Raw genomic sequence first — 20,119 nt, 5'->3', positions numbered from 1 at the left:
GGTTAGTTCTTGTTTGTTCTTCAGTGTTTATTGGCCATAACTGTAATGGACTAATTGTAAAATTTGTAAAAACTCAATAAATACAATGGTTAAAAAAAAAAAAAGAAAAGAGGCCTATGACTGTGGCTAAATCCCATACAGTACAATTTGCGGTGGAGTGATTTTATATTTTGGTCTATTTAGAGAATGTTTTTATTGTCTAGTTCTTGAATTAAACTGTCTTCAGTATCCAAACATGATCCAAACATTCATTATCCAAAAGGATTGTGTCACGTGTCTGATGATGAATTTGAATTAGCTGGCATGACAAGAAATAGTAGTAAACTTTGGGTCTCCAAGTCCCCTAAGATGTTTAGGCTTTTGGAGAGTGGATCGTTTTGATAGATGATTTCAGTAGAACCTTATATCTGCACATTTTAGAGAAGACAGCCAGCCAGAAAGTGGAGTGACAGGGGTTACAATAAATAGATAAGGGTAGATTGTCCTTGATTTCTTGCAGTAGAGGGGCACAGTTTGGTTTGGAGAAATGCGAATACCAAGATACTTAATAAATTGAGCTGTGTGTTCAGATGGTGAGTCCTAGACCAGTTAAATTTGCTAAAGGGCAGAAACTTGTATTTTCACAATTTGATGGAAAAACCAAACACCTTGCTACAGCTGCTGATCATATTAACTAAAATACAATACAAATAATAAATAGTACTGGCCGATATTCGCCTAAAAATGTACACCTATCTCAGACCCACATTTAATGACATATTTATAACTCTGGAAGAGTGTTTGTTAAACTATGACGGTGAGCTTGGGTATATAGATGATGCACTAAGTCCATTTCAACTCATTTAAAAACATTTATAATTTTCTCTCAGGCCATGTCATAAAAAGCAACATGTCTTTCACTCCAACTTGGCTGCTAAATGTACATGAACGCAGCTCAGGCCATGAGGATACAGAGAGAAAAAGGAGACAGTGTTGAGAAAGCAAGTGCCAGGTCAGATTTTCTTCTTCCTTGCAATTATTAGACTTTATTTACTCTATTAGTTTGGTTGTGAGTTAACAGTTAGACCGTTGTATATTGTACTTAATGTAGCACTTGAATTATGAACACTGGCGCATTAGCTCACAAAAGAACAGAAGCCCATGAGATAAAAGCCAAGAATCATTAGGTTTGTTCCGAGAGACATATCTTTATAACTAACTAGGCAAAGTTGGGTCGAAAGTAAAAATGCATTTTAACCCATTGGTAACATAATGCAACTTTTCCATGTAGCCTGTTTATAGTGCAAATCATAAATATCATACAAAACGACCAAATATTCAGGCACAACGGCTCACATTACTCAGCGAAGTTTGAATGAAGCTGCTTCTGTGTTGTCTAATCTATTTTAAACTAACCAAATCTCATTTTCAGAACTCAAATGTGCCTCCAGCTGTTTGTCTAAGAGTGAATGAAGAACAGTGAGTGTTAAAGTGTCGGACAGCTTCCTACCTTCAACAGCTCAGCTCTTCTTTCTGCTCCTCCAGCAACATTGCATGAGCGCGAAGGCGTGAACAGCTGACCACAACACAACCTTCTGCTTCTCCGCTTTAGCGCAGTTGGAGAAAGTTCTAGTTACAGAATTAGCGCCACTACATGGCCTGCAGCGGCTTCACACTGGAACCACGCGGAACGGTCGTTATTTTAAATCCCACCCATATTCGGTCACTGGTCAGAAAATGGAAAGTGTTTTACAGTCCATTGTGCGGGAAGTGTTTTACTAAGTAATCTCCATCAACACTAGTGCAAGAGTTTTACTCAACAGGGTTCTTTCCAAAGCACATTCAAACAGGACAGAAGGCGTATTACTGCTCAGAGCATGGGGAGAGTTTCAGGCATTCAAAGACTGTGATGACAAACAAGTACACTAAGGCTGTGTTCAGATTGTATTCCATATTTGAACAAAGACTTTACAAAGACAAGATATGTAAGGCTCTATCTTCATTGTTTTCTGGGGATACACACTAATTCTGAAATTGTTGTTAAAAAAATAGTTCAAAAACACTTTAGACAGGAGCAATTTAAAATGAGGAATATTGTTAAATCAATAAAATCTACAATCAAGACTGGATATGAAAGAAGCATCCAAGAAAAGTCTAGTAATTTATGAGCAAGCATGGGGCGAGGCTTTCCACTTTCCACAAGTCAAAATTGCTTAAGTGAAAAAAATCTAACAGTTTTAAAACTATGTTCCTGCAATAAAAACTGACATGTTTCTGTGACGGATATCACTGCATGGGCTCCGGAATGCTTACACAAACTTTTGTCAATTTACATTGTTGTTTCTGCATCCACAAATGCATGTTAAGACCGTACTGTGCACAGTGGAATCCATATATCAAAAACATCCCAAAACACTGTCAACTTCTCTTGGCTCAAGCTAGTCTGAAATGGACTGTTGCATAGTGGAAACATTATTGCAATCAATAAGTCTGACTTTCAGATTGTTTATGGCATAATGAATGTTGCATTTCCCAGAACCCTCAGGAAGATCACATGATGACGCAACTTCCCTCCGACCCAACGGACTTCATTACCCACAATACTGTGGGGAATCACATGACCTCTGAGTAGATCTTGCGCTCCTATCAGAGATCATGCTTTCCTGAATATTAACTGTTTGCACCTGTGTTTTAAGTCATATGACTTGGATAGAATAGGTTTTAAGACCAGGCTTTAGTTTAGCTCTTTGCGAGGTATTACTTCTCCAGGAACATACTGTTCGTTTCTGACTGTTGTTTCGATTTTGACTTTGCCCTTTTGTACTGTTGCCTGTGTTTACTGATCAGTGTTTTTGGACCTTTGCCTGTTTTTTTACTTCGTTTTTGCCTTGCCCCTTTTTTGTCTTTGTCTGCTTGTTTATATGATCACCGCTTTGTTTTTGGTTTGTCTTTTGGATTTGACCCATGCCTGTCTTTTGACCACGCATCTGCCTAGCCCTATTAAAAGGCCTTTTGACCTTTTTATCCGCAAGCGTCTGGTTTCTGACGAATCGTTACAGCTAAACACATTTTAGAGCAAGATATGTTGCCATATGTTGAAAGGAACTGTCTCCCATTGAAAATGTTGGCCTTATTAAACCCAAAGTATGACCAAAAGGCCCATATAGTTGAACAACTGACTGTATAGCTAAATAATGTCAGAAACTACACTTTAAACAATCAGTTTGTATATTCAGCCTCATTGTTACTTGTTGTTAAAAGGATGATGTAACATAGTGGTAAACATACTCCTGTTCCAACTTTTTTGGAATGTGTTGCAGGCATTAAATTTGAAATTAACATATTCATACAAAACAATGAAATGCATAAGGTAAACCATTAAATGTTGTGTTTTATAACAGTTTAATACAGGCCAAACATAATTTACTAATTGCTGCTCTCATTTTTTACTAACATTTGACATACTGTCCTGTTTTTTTTAATTGGGGTCGTAGTAGTGTTTCTGATGCAATGATGGAAGTTATGACAAATATTTGACAGTGTGCTCTTCTTGCAGCCCTTTTTTGCTCCTTTGATTCCTGCATGTTTACCAGTTAATGCTTTTTGCAATGAAAGTTCCACTTTGTCTTCTCTTTTAACATTTTAGGACATGCTTTTTTCTGTAGGCTGTATGTTCTGGGTGTTCTTGTTGAGGACTGAAGGCAATATTTCCAACACTGAAACAGTGAAGTTTTTGCTGTGCTGGACAGAAGTGAACATGAGGATGAAGGACTGCAAGCCATCAAGCTATCTGAGTGACATACTAGTGGCATACTAGAAGAAATATAAAAAAAGTACTATAAATACAATAAATAGTATAAAGAATAAGCAAGTAGACATTAAATAGTTACAGGGGATCAAAATGAATTTGTACCTATGTGCAAAGTGTGAGGAAGTAACTTATGATAAAATAAGTAACTTATTTATGATAAAATAAAAACTGTATGATATAATGTGAGTCACATATGAAAAGCTGCAGTGCTGAATGCTGCAGTATGAAAAACCCTGTTTGTTGCACAAATTCATATAAATGAATGATAGCCTTCAGCCTCGTAATCATTAGACATTGCCTGTCTCCTGGTCTTCCTCCATATCTTGCTGAGCATCATAATCATGGTACGTCAGTTGATGTTGGAACGTCTGCACATTTTACACAGGTTAATCTAAAGAAATGCTACATTATTTTAATCACTTTAATCAAGTAAGAGTAACAGCTCCCATAGCAAAACAAACATTCCGGAAATTTCTATCAATATCACTGATAAAATTAATGGACCATTTTTCTGGCATAAACCTATATTAAATCTGCATTTTAGGGCACACTAAGCCTAGATTTGCCTATTATTTTATATGATAAATTATGTATCTCTTCATTTGTTAGAAACTTGCACAGTGCAGAGAAAGTAATTTGGAGTGGAGCTGTAAAATGTGTACACTTTAAATAAATAAAAATAGAGAGTTGATGATAATTCACCCTTTCTGCTGATGTTGGACAGTCCACTCAGGTCATCCTGATGTTCGTCTTTTACCCAGGAATCTTCATCACTCCAGTAGTTATTGCTCATCGCTAATGGCTAATACTCAGTCTGAGAGCCGAGGTGCAGGGAGATGGTTGTCTCATTAGTAAGCTACTAGTTCCTTCATATAGCAACAGACTTTAGGCCCTGTTCAGCACGCAGGCTGTACATGCAAGTAAGATGTTCATCTACAGTGGCTGGGTTTACATTAGAGGCACAATGCAGCTCAAAGGTAAGTTAACAATTTAGCTCATAATAGAACATCATAAGAGCAACTAAATGTGAATGCTGTATTTTTAATTAATGAATTAATGTGTTTGTGATAATTTCATTTTTACATGTTCTTCTTTGTTCTATAATGTCTCATGGCATTCTAAGATTTTCTCATAACCAACTACTAGCAGGAGTTTACCCTGCTTAGTTTCTGAAACCTGACAAGATTAGGACCTTTCAGTGCCAACTTCTAAGTGTCAATCAGTTTAAAGTATTCTACTACATTTAACCCAATAGGGTTTTCTGATCTATTCTCTTCATTGTTCCATAAGGCATACTCCTCATAGAAATTCTTCTGTAGTGCACATGTTGTGAATTATGAGTTACAGGAGATAAAAAAAATTTTTAATTATTGCTGTAATATTCAGATCAGTGGCCCTCATTCAGCAACCGTGATTAAGAAGAATTGTTTTCTTAGAACCCACTTAGGCAGTCTTCATGTAGATTCTGACACTAACCAATGTTTTCTTAATTGGGATATGTTCTTAGATAAGAACCAAATCTACAAACACTCAAGACAATTCTGTGGCTTGAGAACACATCATGAGTGTGATGAAGATATTTTCTTAAGACCTTTTTCAAGAACAAATGTAATGCAAAACCTAGAAAGGTATTGGTGAATGAGGCCCCTTATTTGGACTGATTGAATAAAATCCTGTAAACTTAACAGTGCACGGAGTGTAACTTACTTAAAATGCATTAGCAAAGATCCATTAGCTTCTCAGACTGACCTTACGCATATGAACTTGAGTGAAATCCCATTCCTAATCCATAGAGTTTAATATGATGTCAGCCCACCCTTTGCAGCTATAACAGCTTCGACGCTTCTGCGAAGGCTTTCCACAAGGGTTAGGAGTGTGTTTATGGGAATTTTTGACCATTCTTCCAGAAGCACATTTGTGAGGTTAAACACTGACGTTGGATGAGTCTCCAATCTAATTCATCCCAAAGGTGTTCTATCACATTGAGGTCAGGACTCTGTGCAGGCCAGTCAAATTCTTCCACACCAAACTTGCTTATCCATAACTTTATGGACCTTGCTTTGTGCACTGGTGTGCGGTCATGTTGTAACAGGAAGGGGCCATCCCCAAACTGTTCCCACAAAGTTGGGAGCATGAAACTCCTGAAAAACAACACCACACCATAATCCCCCCTCCACCAAACTTTACACTTGACACAATGCAGTCAGACAAGTACCATTCTCCTGGCAACTGTGAAACCCAGACTCGTCCATTGGATTGCCAGACAGAGATATGTAATTCGTCACTCCAGAGAACACGTCTCCACTGCTCTAGCAGTCTACAGGCCTAGGTGCTTGGTTTTATACACCTGTGACCATAGAAGTGATTGGAACACGTGAATTCAATTATTTAGATGGGTGAGTGAATACTTTTGGCAATATAGTGTAAACTAGGAAGCCTTTTATAATCATGAAATACCTATAGTTTTAACACAACAATGGAAGCATGGGGAAACATCCTATGAACAGTTTTAATATTTTTTACATCTTTGGCTTTAGCTTTAGTTGTACAGATTATTTCCAGTGATGTAGCTGACTCAACTAAAATATTTTCAGGTTGTGAATTAGAATATATGCAAAAGTAACTTAAGTAGTTTTCCAATAAACACATTTATTATGGGGCAATTTCCAGATTTATTAATACAGGAAATTACATTCCATACAGGGTAAAACACTTAATTTTTTCCTAAAAGCAGATTTTTATTTAAGTCTGAGCTGGAAACACTGTTTTCCCCAGATTTCTGGTGTGTTAAGCAGAGCCACTTGGTCCTATATGCTCACTATACATGTTGCGTAGGGCCATGCTGGTCATAAAAAAAGAAAAAGAAAAAAAAAACATGAGAGTATATTGTAGAAAAAGCAATCAGGTAAACTTGTGTTCTATCTTCCCCAAGTCTGATGGAAAAAAAGTAAAAAAAAAAAAAAAAAAGTAAAAAAACAAAACAAAAACAAAAACAACCATTATTACATTGTTATGAATGCCAACTGAAACAGTGGTAACAAACTGTAGCTTGGAAAAGATAACCATTTGACTAGTAAACATGTGTTCATATGCCATGCATGAAAGGAAACGTGCACTTTGCAGAAACAACCACTGTAGTGAGCAGATAATATACGAGTATGATGTCACACTCCTTGTAGGTGCACATAATTTTAAATAAGACTGTGATTTTCTAGTTTTTCAGTTAAGGTTTAGTTTACAAATCTGGACTAAAGCAAAATGGAAAGCAATGATTAACACTGACTAATGATTAATACTGCATTTTTTGGTTAGCTCGGCAATATGGATGCACATGTCTTGGTAATTAATAAAGATCCAACATTCAGCCAAGCCTGTAGTATAAATCAGGGGTGTCCAATCTTATTTGCAAAGGTCAGTGTGGCTTCAAGTTTTAATTCCAAACAAGCAGAAGCACACCTGATTCCACCGGTATAAGCAATGGCTTAGATGTCAAACAAATAATCATGTGATGTCCTGCTTTGTCGGAATAAAAATCTGCAGCAAGAGCAGTCCTTTGCGGATAAGATTGGACACCACTGTACAAATGGTGTTTAATATTTGAAAACGTATAAAAGTAATGTGGGGAAGCCAGCTTGAATGGGCCTGATGCAACTAATAAAATTAATAATACTATTATATATCATTTTAAACATTGTTTATGTATTGTTCTGTGTAGGTCTAGTTATTCTTAGACCAACAGACAGAGCAAAGGAAGGAGGATTGTAACTGTGGCAAATGCAAATGGTGGCAATTACGAATTTTACTAATTGGCAATTATTAGTTTACTAACTCATGGGTTAGGTAGGAGTGGTCTGTTGCACCCCCGAGGCCCCAGGGAGGTCAGGACCAGTTCTAGTGTTGAGGTTACACTCATTACTGCCCACTTCTAACACTGCTCTCAGTGCATTTGTGTGTCTTCACAGAATTTGACTGTCTGAAACTCTTTCCACACTCTGAGCAGTGATACGGCTTCTCTTCTGTGTGAATACGCTGATGTTGTTTGAGATTACTCTTTATAGTAAAACTCTTCCCACACTCTGAGCAGTTATATGGCTTCTCTCCTGTATGAATGCGCTGATGTCTTTGGAAAGAACTCTGTTGGGTAAAACTCTTCCCACATACTGAGCAGTGATACGGCTTTTCTCCTGTGTGAATGCGCCGATGTCTTTGGAAAGAACCTTGTTGAGTAAAACTCTTCCCACACTCTGTGCAGTGATATGGCTTCTCTCCTGTGTGAATGAGCTGGTGTTGTTGAAGATTACTTTGTATAGTAAAACTCCTACCACATACTGAGCAGTAATAGGGCTTCACTCCTGTGTGAATGCGCAGGTGTTCCCGGAGATGACTCTGTCCAATAAAACTCTTTCCACACTCTGAGCAGTGATACGGTTTCTCTCCTGTGTGAATGTGCCAATGTTGCTGAAGAGAACTCAGTTGAGGAAAACTCTTCCCACACTCTGAACAGAAATACGGCTTCTCTCCTGTGTGAAATCGCTGGTGTTTTCGGAGAGAACTCTGTAGACTGAAATTCTTCCCACACTCTGAGCAGTGATATGGTTTAACTCCTGTATGAATGTGCTGGTGGGTTTGGAGTGTACTCTGTCGATTAAACCTCTTCCCACATTCTGAGCAGCAATACGGCTTCTCTCCTGTGTGAATGCGCTGGTGTTTTAGGAGAGTACACTTCAGAGTAAAACAGTTCCCACACTCTGAGCAGTGATATGGCTTCTCTCCTGTGTGAATGCGCTGGTGTATTTTGAGATGACTTTCTCGATCAAAACTCTTTCCACATTCTGAGCAGTTGTGAGATTTCTTTTTACTTTCTTTCTGTGTTTGTCTGTGAGATGTGTTCATGTGAAGGGTACCAGATGACATTTGCTCAATACAACTTCTTCCAGAAACCATAGTCTTTATTTCTTTTGTTTCAGCAGCTTAACTTTCCCCTAACTCGAATGTCCTGATGTGTTTACTCAAGCATATGTAGGTTTACGGAGCAGTGTAGAGAAGTACACCCTAGGGGCAGGGGAAGAACTGAACCAGGATCAAATTCTGTGGAAAAAGAAGCAAAAAGAAATTCTGTCAATGTGAAATTCAACAAACAGTCTGTTCAAAATGATTGCCCCACTTACATGATGTGGCAATAAGTGGAAGGAAAGAATAAACTTCCATCTGATGTGAAAAAGACTCAGTAAACTATTTGAGTAGACATTCAGAGCACTGAAGTGCTGTCATTGGTGGCATGCCAATATTAGAATCTCTAAGGTGGATTTCTCTATTGCAAAAATAAATAGAATATTTCATATCCTAGGAAAATATACATAGCAATGTATATTTTTACACTGAATGTCACTGGATCCTCTGCTGAAATAATGCATTTGCAACATTTTTTCTTTTTTGTAAGGTCTTAGTACTTCAAGTCAAGTATAGACAATTCCAGAGCATAGTAAATTATGTAATCCTTCAAGTCTCTTATGGTGCTTATACTTCACAGCCACAGGCTCATCTAAACAGCTGACTGAGAATCTGAAACTAAAGACAACAGACTCTTACAAAGCAAGAGAAGACCTATAACCTTTTTTTATATCTCTATAAAAAGATATATGAATACTTTCTGCATGTAACGTGGAGTGAGGAGGCGGATGCACGTGCTGAGATAAGCAAGATTTATTAAGGGCAAATCCAAAATCAGGGTCGAGACAGCCAAGGGTCAATGAGCCAACACGGATAGATCGGGGACCAAAAATGACATAAATCAGAATCAAACAAACAATACCAGTACAACCAACACAGCATATAACACCAACAACACATACAGAGATTCTGGTAACCAGACCAGGGAAAACACAGGGCTTAAATACATAAGGGTAACAAGGGACAGGTGCAAACACAGGTGGAGACAATCAGGGGTGGAGTCATGAAATGAGGGGGCAGGACTAGAAAACCAAAACAAACGCACATGGACAGGACTGGGAGGGACCAACTGTGACACTGCATATGATTTTCACCGTCTCAAATACCATTCAGAAACAAAAGTTACTGACTTCAAAAAGCTAAAATCAAGGAAAGCTCCCTAAATATCCCTTAAAACTGCTTGTAGACTGTTAAGCTATGCAATACAAACCCCCCAGATTACTGCTAAAGAGCTGCAGATTTGCCTGGCACAGGAACAGTAGTGCACTGGCCTACTGAGCAGTGTTGTTGCACAAACAACATTTCAAATGCCTAAAAAAACTAACTCTTTGACTATAATCTTCAATGGACTAACAGACTGTGCCCAAACGTCTTAATATTTTATTTTTTAATATCTTGAATTCAGAAAATCGGTAATCTTCTATTTAAACTTTCATATTTAAGGTTACAATTATTGTAAGTTCATAATCATTCAAAGAACGACATGCAAATTGTGTTGTTTTGTATTTCTCTGTTTTATTTGTCAAATAAGAATGTTTATTCATAAGGGTTGGGGTATTACAATCCCAAAGGCCTAGATTCCCACCTGTATGTTGCTGCTGCTTTGTTTACATTTTCTCTTTATTGAGTAGAGGACTGTAATTGATTACACAGGGGATTGTGTACATTTAATAATTTAATGCCAAGTGTTATTTTTTAAACATGTAGTTTAAAAGACTGCAGTTCCTTGATCAGCCAATATCATAATCTTTGGAGTTGCTAGGAAATTAAATATCAAAGTTACTTGGGCTACATTACTTATCTAGCTGATGTTAGTTAGCCAACTATAAATACAGGGAATGAAACAAGTATTTAGACACTTGTGCTTTTGTTATTTGATATACTTTAAATGTACGTAGCCACTTAAAGTGTACACAAGTAATGGTAATGTCTGTTGGTCTTATAAATTTGCAGAAAATTATGTATTCATTAGGATAAGTTCCTAATACTAAATAAGTTCCTAATACTTGTAACTGGTCTCTACTGGTTTTGTTCATATTAGACACATCACAGCTCGAGTGATTGAAAACATATTAAGGATGGGCGACAACAGAGTATTATAATCTAAAGTTATTATAATATTATATATATTACAATATTATTAGATTATTATAATCTAGACTGTCTGTGTCTGTCTGTCTGCCCTGCGATGTACTGGCGACCTGTCCAGGGTGTATCCTGCCTTCCGCCCGAAGACTGCTGGGATAGGCTCCAGCACCCCTCCGTGACCCTGACGGAGAAGCGGCTTAGAAAATGGATGGATGGATGGATGGATATTATAATCTAAAATCCACAAAACAGTAGTTTGTTTATGGTACTCCATTTACTTGTCTCACTGCTGACATCCCGTTACACCTTTTCGACCAAGGATTGCCATCTCCTGCTGGGGGAGGGTCTCTGGTAATACATTTTTTGTAGAACAATTTTTTCATCACAAATGCACGTTTCCACCTTGAATAAAATCAGCATATTTCAGCCAGTATTTCTGCATGTACTACAGCTAAATGTCTAATATTGATTGAGCTTTTTGCTTTGTTTTTCTAAGTGAATGGTCAATAAGATCTGTTTTTGTGTTCACAAACTGACAACGAAGCAGATGACTTATCTCTACAGCCTTTCTTACAATGTTTACATCAAAAGGTGTGTTAACAACAATGGAAAAATGACTTTATAACATTAGCACACAAAAGAAGAGAAGTGCAGAGAATCACAGTCTTGATCTAAAGGGCTTGTGTTTAATGTCTTCGGTCAACTATGAAAACACTACCAACCAAATATTCTGGCGCAGCAGCTCACATTACTCAGCTCTGGTTTGAATGAAGCTGATTTTCAAAACTCATGCGTGTCTCCAGCTGTTTGTCTCAGAGCGAATGAAGAACAGTGAATGTTAAAGTGTCGGACAGCTTCCTACCTTCAACAGTTCAGCTCGTTTCTGTTCGTCCAACATTACTTTATGAGCGCGGACTGCTGACCACAACCCAACCTTCTGCTTCTCCGCTTTAGTGCAGTTGGAGAAAGTTATAGTTACAGAATTAGCGCACCCACTGGCCTGAAGCGGCTTCACGATGGAACCACGCGGTCACGGAAACAGGCGGAACAGTCGTCTTTTTAAATCCCACCCGTATTCGCGTTCGCCGAGCGAGTTATTTGACAATAAAGGTTTATAATTTAACTACGGTATGGAATGCCATTGACACCAATGGAATTATGTTGTTTTGCATGCAACCCCTCTTGGGGTAATAATAATTAATAAAAGCGAAAAAAAAACTGATAGAAACCATTAAAAGTTCCCGTTGGTTCCTGGTGGCGACAAATAGTCATTGATGTTATTCTGCGTTTTCTTGGTGGGTTGAAGTCATCGTAAAGGATTCTAATGGTTATGGTATTCTGGGACCGATTCCAGATGTATGTGATGATTTTCTAATGGGATCTAAAGGTGTTCTGGTAACCATTTAAGCCAATTCCCATTGTTAAGCATAATATCCTAATGGTTCTAATGGTCTTTTTTCAATAAGGTAGGTCAACTTAATTCCTTTCACCAGGACATTCCTGCTGAATAAAAATATATATAGTAACCATTAAAAGTTTCTGCTGGTTTCTGGTAGTGTCCAGTAGTCATTATGGTAGTTTGTGTTTTCCCGATGGGTTGATATCACAGTGTAAAAGATCCTAATGGTTTAACATATGTTCTGATATCAGATACATTTATTGGATTCCTAATGGAATCTAAGGGTGCCCTAATGGTAACCACTAAGCCAATCCCCATTATAAAGCAAGTTTTAATCCTAATGGTTCTAATTGTCTTTTTTTCCCAATTGGTCAAATATGCTTCTCCTTTAGATTAAAAATAAAAAAGGCATTCTTTAGTTATTTCAGAGATATTGTCTCGGTTCCTTGTGTTATATTTTATTAACCCATTAGAACATAAAGCATCTGAACTCAAAGAAAATCTAGACTTTACCTCAGATTTTTAGTGTCTAACATAACAAAGGAAGTTTAATATCAACTAATGCATTAGTAAGTTGAAAAAAGTTCTTAATCCAAACTGCTCCTTTTAGGATGTAAACCCCAAAGTCGTGCTTTATTCAAATGTAATAAATAAATATTTTGCCACTGTGATTTTGTAAAAATGTTTTGGAAAGTCTTTGTGCAGATTTGTAGTGTCTCTATCTGAAAAATGCTTTATCTGGTTTTATTAATGTGAATAAACAAAGTAAAACAATATTGTATTATCAGCTTAATTATAATATCAACTAAATGTATGAATGTAAATTTAATAAGGCCAAGCTATTAGTGATGTCTGTACTTGTGGTAAGACTGCATATTAGCATAGGTTTTAATGTGCGGGTCCTGAACTCAAAAAGTGCTAGGGCGTCACCACAGTACTTTGAAAAGTGTTGGGGCAAATGCCTGCTCACCAACGTGGTTTTGCTGGCCCTGCTTTCATGGGATGCTCTTTTCATATCTGACCATGTTACATATCTGTTGCCAATTAACCTAATTAGTTCTGAGATGTTCCACCAAGTGTTTTTTTTTTTTTTTGCATCACACAACTCTACCACTCGTTTGTTGCAACTGTCCCAACTTTTTTGAAACATGTTGCTGGCATCAAATTCAAAATGGGCATAATTGCATTCTGTTTTTATATAAATTTTGTCTCAACTTTCTTGGAAACAGAGTTGAAATACACTCTCCCAAAAATGCTGTCATGTTGAGGTTTCCATGTCTTGTCTTCCATCCTCCTATTTCATGGGGAAACTGTGAAATTAGTAAATGGGGAGAGCTTTAACATTTGTATTAGTCTGCCAGTGCAGGCCATATATGTCAAAACCCCAGATACTCAATTAATGTGGTGTGAGTAAAAACATATCCCCTAATATAGCAACATCGCACATATGCCTCTCCTCCTTTATGACATGGCATCTTTGCGAGTTTAGACCCTGTCAGCCATGCAGTCTTCCTTAAAGACTGCTGACACCAACATCATGTAAACATTTGGAACAGACTTGTTCAACGTACACTCTGTAAAACGTACAGTTTTCATCTACAGTGGCTCAGAGTACATTACAGGCACTATGCAGTTCAAAGATAAGTCAACAATTTAGCTCATAACAAGAGCAACTTACAAATTTAAAAGCTGAATGTCTGTGTATTTTACTGACTGTACTTAAATTAATAAACGTACATTTAATGTAGTTCTGCTATTGCTGCAAACATCAGCAGACCCTGCACAGCATTCACCATCTTGTGGTTAAAACTTGGAAATGTGGGCAGCAAATTTCTGTTATTATTTAATCTACTGTTGCTTTACAGTACATATTTCTTCTTTGTTCTCTGTTATATACCTTTGATAAGATGTAACGATGACTCACATTAAAGAAATGAAAAGTTCAAACTCATGGCTTTCTAAGATTATCTTGTAACAAACCTGGGTCAATCAGTGTAAAGTATTTCACTTAAACCAGGATTTTTTTTTTTATTCTATTCACTGTTCCATAAGTCACACTCTCTCACACACACGCCATCATCATCAAAACCACATATCCTTCCGGGTCATGGGGATAAGTTATACTCATTTATAGAAAATCTACTGTAGTGTGCATGCTTGTTGCAGACAACTTGGAACCGCTTTTTTTTGCCTGAATGTGAATAATGAGTTACAAGAGACACCAGACAGTCACTCACAAAAACTATTGCTGCAATTTTCATATCATTGTTCGGACTGATTGTTTAAAAAAAACTGCAAACTTACAGTGTCTGGAGTGCAACTTACTTAAAAATGCTTTAGCAAAGATCCATTAGCTCCTCGGGCTCACCTTCCAGGTGATGCTTCATCATCACAGACTTCTATTCTGTCAGTTTATCACAAAAAGCAGCTTGACATTGATCTGTCTCTCTGACTGCCTTTGTGTTTGGATGAGTATTTAATTGTTTAAATTTAACTGTAAAATATCAAAACATAAATCTTATAATAAAATTAGTAAAAAATATCAAAATTGTTGTTAATGTTTTTATTGTTGACATGTACTACACAGACATCAGTTAGTTTGGCCCATGCAGTTTGCAGGCTGTGAATATAATGTTTACTGTGACTGGGCAGTAGGGCAATCCCAATTACATTAGTTCAGTAATCTAATTATTTTGACTCACAATAAAGTTTTTTTTCAGCCAAAAACACACTTAAACAGTAACAAACTGCAGAGCCTTTCAGATTCTAAACTATACTTTACTGGAAACTAGATCACCTAAAAAGCCTTTTATAATCATATAATCATAAAATCCCAACATGAAACAATACCACAAGGGCTGCATTCAGAAACTTTTGTTCCTGTCCTTCCCATCTCTTCCTATTGCTTCTCTCATACCCCGGAAGAGTTTAAAAGAATCAAGAAGGAATGGAGAAAATGAACAGAAAATGGAAATTGGAAAATGGAAAGCTTATTCCTATCAACATTATTAAAATCTGATGTTGACTATTGATGCACTGAGTCTACCACAACATTAGCTTAAAAGCACACCCCTAATACTCCTGCATTCAATCACAGCTGCTACACAGAGCCAGTCAATAGATAATTGTGTGGTGTTATACTGCTCTGAGTATGAAATACACAACACAGAGAATATATAAACACAAACAAAAGAATTTAAAGTGTAATTGGATTGCTGTCCTCTGTCTGATGATCTGTCCTCTCTGACCGTGCATGCAGCCATGTCATTTGCCAATTGTAAGACTTATTGGGTATCCTCAAATGCAAGCTGCTTGGATAGGTGTTTAGAGCATTTTCTCTTGTCTTCTTCTTCTATTTGGACAACCAGTAAGAGGGCGTCACACAGTTGATTTTCAGGATTGGTACAAAAACAGTAGCTTTCAGGGTTTCTGGACTATGTCTCCCAAAAAGTACATCCTGTCCATTCGGGGTGGGGGTACAGCAGATCCTCCCAAGGCAAAGTAGAAACCTTATAGAATTCATAGACCAGCATTTTTCTGCCCTATACCAGGTCAACTGGCAAGGTTTTAGGGACACCAAGTTCTTGTGGACATTAACAATGCTTGTAGTAGAATATGAGAGAGAGAGAGAGAGAGAGAGAGAGAGAGAGAGAGAGAGAGAGAGAGAGAGAGAGAGAGAGAGAGAGAGAGAGAGAGAGAGAGAGAGAGAGAGAGAGAGAGAGAGAGAGAGAGAGCACAGAACTTCAGCACAGGAAATTATATTTAATTGTATGCACTGTGTTTAGACGCAGGGTAAAACAAAATGTGCTTTAAAAGCATTTTTTTTTTTAAATCTGGGATGAAGGCACAGTTTCCTCGAGACTCCTGGCATTTTAAGCAAAGCTGGTCAGCTCTATATGCTCACTACACACATTGTGTAGGGCTCTATAAATTACCAAATGAGCTGACATTGATTATTGATCACATACTGATCATAAAATGTTGATTAGTTGGGAGCTGCTAAATTGAATAACAGTATTGTCTATTTATATATATCTATACATATCTGATTCTGTTCTGTATAAGCCTGCTTATTTTTATACTGACAGATGACATGAATGGTTTTAAAGAAGGGAGGATTTTAGTGGGAGCATGGGGGTATCAGGTTTGACTGTGTGGCAAATGCAAGTGATTTACATGGCTCATGAGTAAGGAAGAAGGGCCCCTTTACATAATTTTGCATAGGGCCCCAGGAAGGCCAGTTCTGGTGTTAAGATTACTCTCATTACTGCCCATTTCCACCAATGCTGTTAGTGCATTTGTGTGTCTTCGCAGCACTTGAATGCCTAAAGCTCTGTCCACACTCTAAGCAGTAATATGGCTTCTCTCCTGTGTGAATGCGCAAATGTTGTTGGAGATTACTCTGTATAGTGAAACTCTTCCCACACTCTGAGCAATGGTATGGCTTTTCTCCTGTGTGAATGCGCTGATGTCGTTGGAAAGAACTCTGCATGGTAAAACTCTTCCAACACTCTGAGCAGTGATACGGCTTTTCTCCTGTGTGAATGCGCTGGTGTCTTAGGAAAGCACCCTGTTGAGTAAAACCCTTTCCACACTCTGTGCAGTGATATGGCTTCTCTCCTGTGTGGATGAGCTGGTGTTGTTGGAGATTACTATGTACAGTAAAACTCTTCCCACATACTGAGCAGCAATATGGTTTAACTCCTGTGTGAATGCGCTGGTGTGTTTGGAGATGACTCTGTACAGTAAAACTCTTCCCACATACTGAGCAGTAATATGGCTTCTCTCCTGTGTGAATGCGCTGATGTTGTAGGAGATTACTCTGTTGAGTAAAACCCTTCCCACAGTCTGAACAGAAATACGGCTTCTCTCCTGTGTGAAAGCGCTGGTGTTTTTGGAGAGTACTCCGTAGACTAAAACTCTTCCCACACTCTGAGCAGTGATATGGTTTAACTCCTGTATGAATGCGCTGGTGGGTTTGAAGAGTACTCTGTCGATTAAACTTCTTACCACATTCTGAGCAGTGATACAGCTTTTCTCCTGTGTGAATGACCTGGTGTTTTTGGAGAGTACACTTTTGAGTGAAACTTTTCCCACACTCCGAACAGTGATACGGTTTCTCTCCTGTGTGAATACGCTGGTGTATATTAAGATGACTCTGTCGATCAAAACTTTTCCCACACTCCAAGCAATAGTGAGTTCTCTTCATGCTATGTTTCTGTGTTTGTCTGTGAGATGTGTTCATGTGAAGGGTATCAGATGACATGCTTATGTAGTCCGTTTCAGTAGCTTAACAGTCCCCTAACTGGAATGTCCTTATATATTTATGGAAGTATATGTAGGTTTACAGAGTACTGTAGGGAAGTGGACGCTGGGGGCAGGAGAAGAACTGAAACAGGATCTCATTCATTTCTGGAAAAGAAAAGGAAAAAGAAAATTCGAAGTTAATGTGAAATTCAACAAATGTAGTAAATGTAAATTACGAATGTCCCACTTACATCACATAGCAAAAAGTAAAAAGAATAATCTTACATCTGATGTGGAAAACCAATCACTTAATCACTCAAACTATTCAACCAGACATTCAGAGCACTTAAGTTGTGTAGTCATTCTGTAGTTGGTGTCATGCCAATATTAGAAATTCTGTGCTGGATTTCTCGATGGCAAAAATGATTATTTTATTATTATATTTCACTGCCATAGGCTCATCTAAGCCGCTGACTGAGGATCTGAAGATAACTAAAGATAATTGACCCTAACAAAGCACGAGAAGACTGAGAAGACTGTTGCTTATTATTTTCGCTGTCTAAAATGGCATTAATAAACAAACACTGAGGACAACTATTGAAGTGAATGAAAGATCTAGAAGAAATATCTCTGAAAATACTTGCTGGTAGACTGGTCAGGTATACAAGCCAAACCCCCATATTACAGCCAAAGACCTGCAGGAAGTTTTGGCTGGCATGAAAACAATATATTGTACAGGTGTAATGGTCTATTTTGCAGTGTTGTTGCACAAACATGATCTGCTCATTTCTAATCTTGTCCAGCCTTGTCACTCCCAACGAAAATCTCAGCATCTTCATCTCCACCACCTCCAGCTCAGCCTCCTGTCTTTTAGACAGAGCCACAGTCTCCAAACCATACATCATGGCAGGACGCACTACTGTCTTGTAAACCTTCCCTTTCACTCTTGCTGCTATCCTTCTGTCACACATCAGCCCTGACATCTGTCTCCACCCATTCCATCCTGCCTGCACCCTCTTCCTCACCTCTTTTTTGCACTGTCCATTGCTCTGGATGGTTGACCCAAGATATTTGAAGTCACCCACCTTTACGACCTCTACTCCTTGCATCTTCACCTTTCCACCTGCCTCCCTCTCATTTCACACACATGTATTCCGTCTTATCTCTACTGACCTTCATTCCTCTCTGTTCTCTGTTCGCTCACTAGTAGATTTCCCTCTCTATCCTTTATCAGCCTAACCTGCTGTACATCCTTTCCAGCTCTATGTCTCTGTTTAGCCAAATGATTCAAGTCCTTTACTCCTTTACTGTCCAGCCTCTCATACAGCTCATCATAGGCCTGAGCCTTTGCCACTATTCTTTTTGCTATGCAACTAGCCTCACAGTACTCCTGCCTACTTACTACACTTGGATAAAACATTGTGCAATCAAGTGCTGTGGTAGAATGAAAAAAAAAAACCTTAAGCTACAATCACGAACTAACTGAACTAAGTTTTTAATATATTTAATTTAGCAAATTCAAAAATATAAATTTTAAAATGAATTAAAAATAACTTGTGCACACTTAATAATAAAACGGGTAAACTGTGACATTGTGCAGGGTGCCCCACTTTGGAAAAGTGTAAGGAGAATGAGTGAGTTTCACCACCATATTCAAGAGGTAAAACTTTGAGTTACATAATACTCGGCTTGGATATCCATAACATGGTTTGATTTGGTTTTGGAAATGTAGTTCTACATGTGACACAGCACAAAGCAAAAGGGTGAAAGGTCTTCAAGTTCAAATAAATATACATTGTTTCTCACACAATGGGCAAACAGTGACACCAAGATGTTTTAGGGCATTAGAAACAGAGAGAGAAGGCTCTCAAGAATTTCCGAAGAACCAGAGCAGAGGCATCACTCTCATATCCCCACTCACATAACCCATTCAAACTCCCATAACACAAAAAAAAAAAAAAAAAAAAAAAGCACCCACAACCACACACTTCTTTCAAATTCACAGCAGCATGCACAGAAGTCACCACTGTAACAGGTGGACTTTAACATAGCATAGTGTAACAACACATTTACTCTTTCTGAGTTGATTCTGAAGCTCAGCTTATGAATGAAAAAAATATTTACCGTACAGTTAACTATGATATCCTGAGATAAGCATTTTGTAATTTTGCAAAGTGAGATCTCTTTCCAGAAGCTAAAGCTGTATGAACTCATGTTTTCTGTTTCTGCCAAGTATCCATGGAAAACGTTCTAGTTTGCATTTGATGCCGTTAAAAAGTCCAAACTTGAAATCCTTCTGTTACTGCGTACTCCGTTACTGTGTAACTGAAGTCAATTGTATTATACACTATGTACAATACACTTGGTTAATAAAGCCTGATTCTTATTCTGATTAATCTGTTGTCTGAGGTGTTGATTTGGAATATATGTAGATGTATCTAATCTGGCATTAATATTAGAGTTAAATTATTGGTAATTATCCAACATTAATTAACATAAAAGCACGCACATAGTTTAATGCACTTTATCATTAGCAAAAATTTGTCAAATTCGCTGTTGAAAATCAATTCCTGAATTTAAAACTCCAGAATTTCTGTATCTGTGTCTTATAAATCACCTTCAAGTCCATATAAATCCATTTTTAT

General features: G+C 37.8%; 1 protein-coding gene across 2 annotated transcripts in view; it reads right to left on the bottom strand.

Moving 5' to 3' along the window:
• LOC108437415 (zinc finger protein 239-like) overlaps positions 1–20,119 on the bottom strand; it is a 29,640-nt gene that overhangs the window by 5,674 nt on the left and 3,847 nt on the right. Inside the window, exons 3-4 of one of the 2 annotated variants that reach the window (XM_037531646.1) lie at positions 16,545–17,639; positions 7,707–8,598 (exon numbers count right to left, since the gene is read on the bottom strand). In XM_037531646.1, the coding sequence (XP_037387543.1) occupies positions 7,707–8,598; positions 16,545–17,493 (1,841 nt within the window). In that variant the 5' untranslated portion in view covers positions 17,494–17,639. Of the gene's footprint in view, positions 1–1,489; positions 1,593–7,706; positions 8,599–16,544; positions 17,640–20,119 lie in introns of those variants that run through there. The other variant, XM_037531645.1, reaches the window with a different exon arrangement.

Source organism: Pygocentrus nattereri, chromosome 20, assembly GCF_015220715.1.
Source record: "Pygocentrus nattereri isolate fPygNat1 chromosome 20, fPygNat1.pri, whole genome shotgun sequence".
Classification (NCBI taxonomy): domain Eukaryota; kingdom Metazoa; phylum Chordata; class Actinopteri; order Characiformes; family Serrasalmidae; genus Pygocentrus; species Pygocentrus nattereri.
The sequence above is the reverse complement of the archived record's forward strand: the minus strand, read 5'-3'. Positions and strand labels throughout refer to the sequence as shown.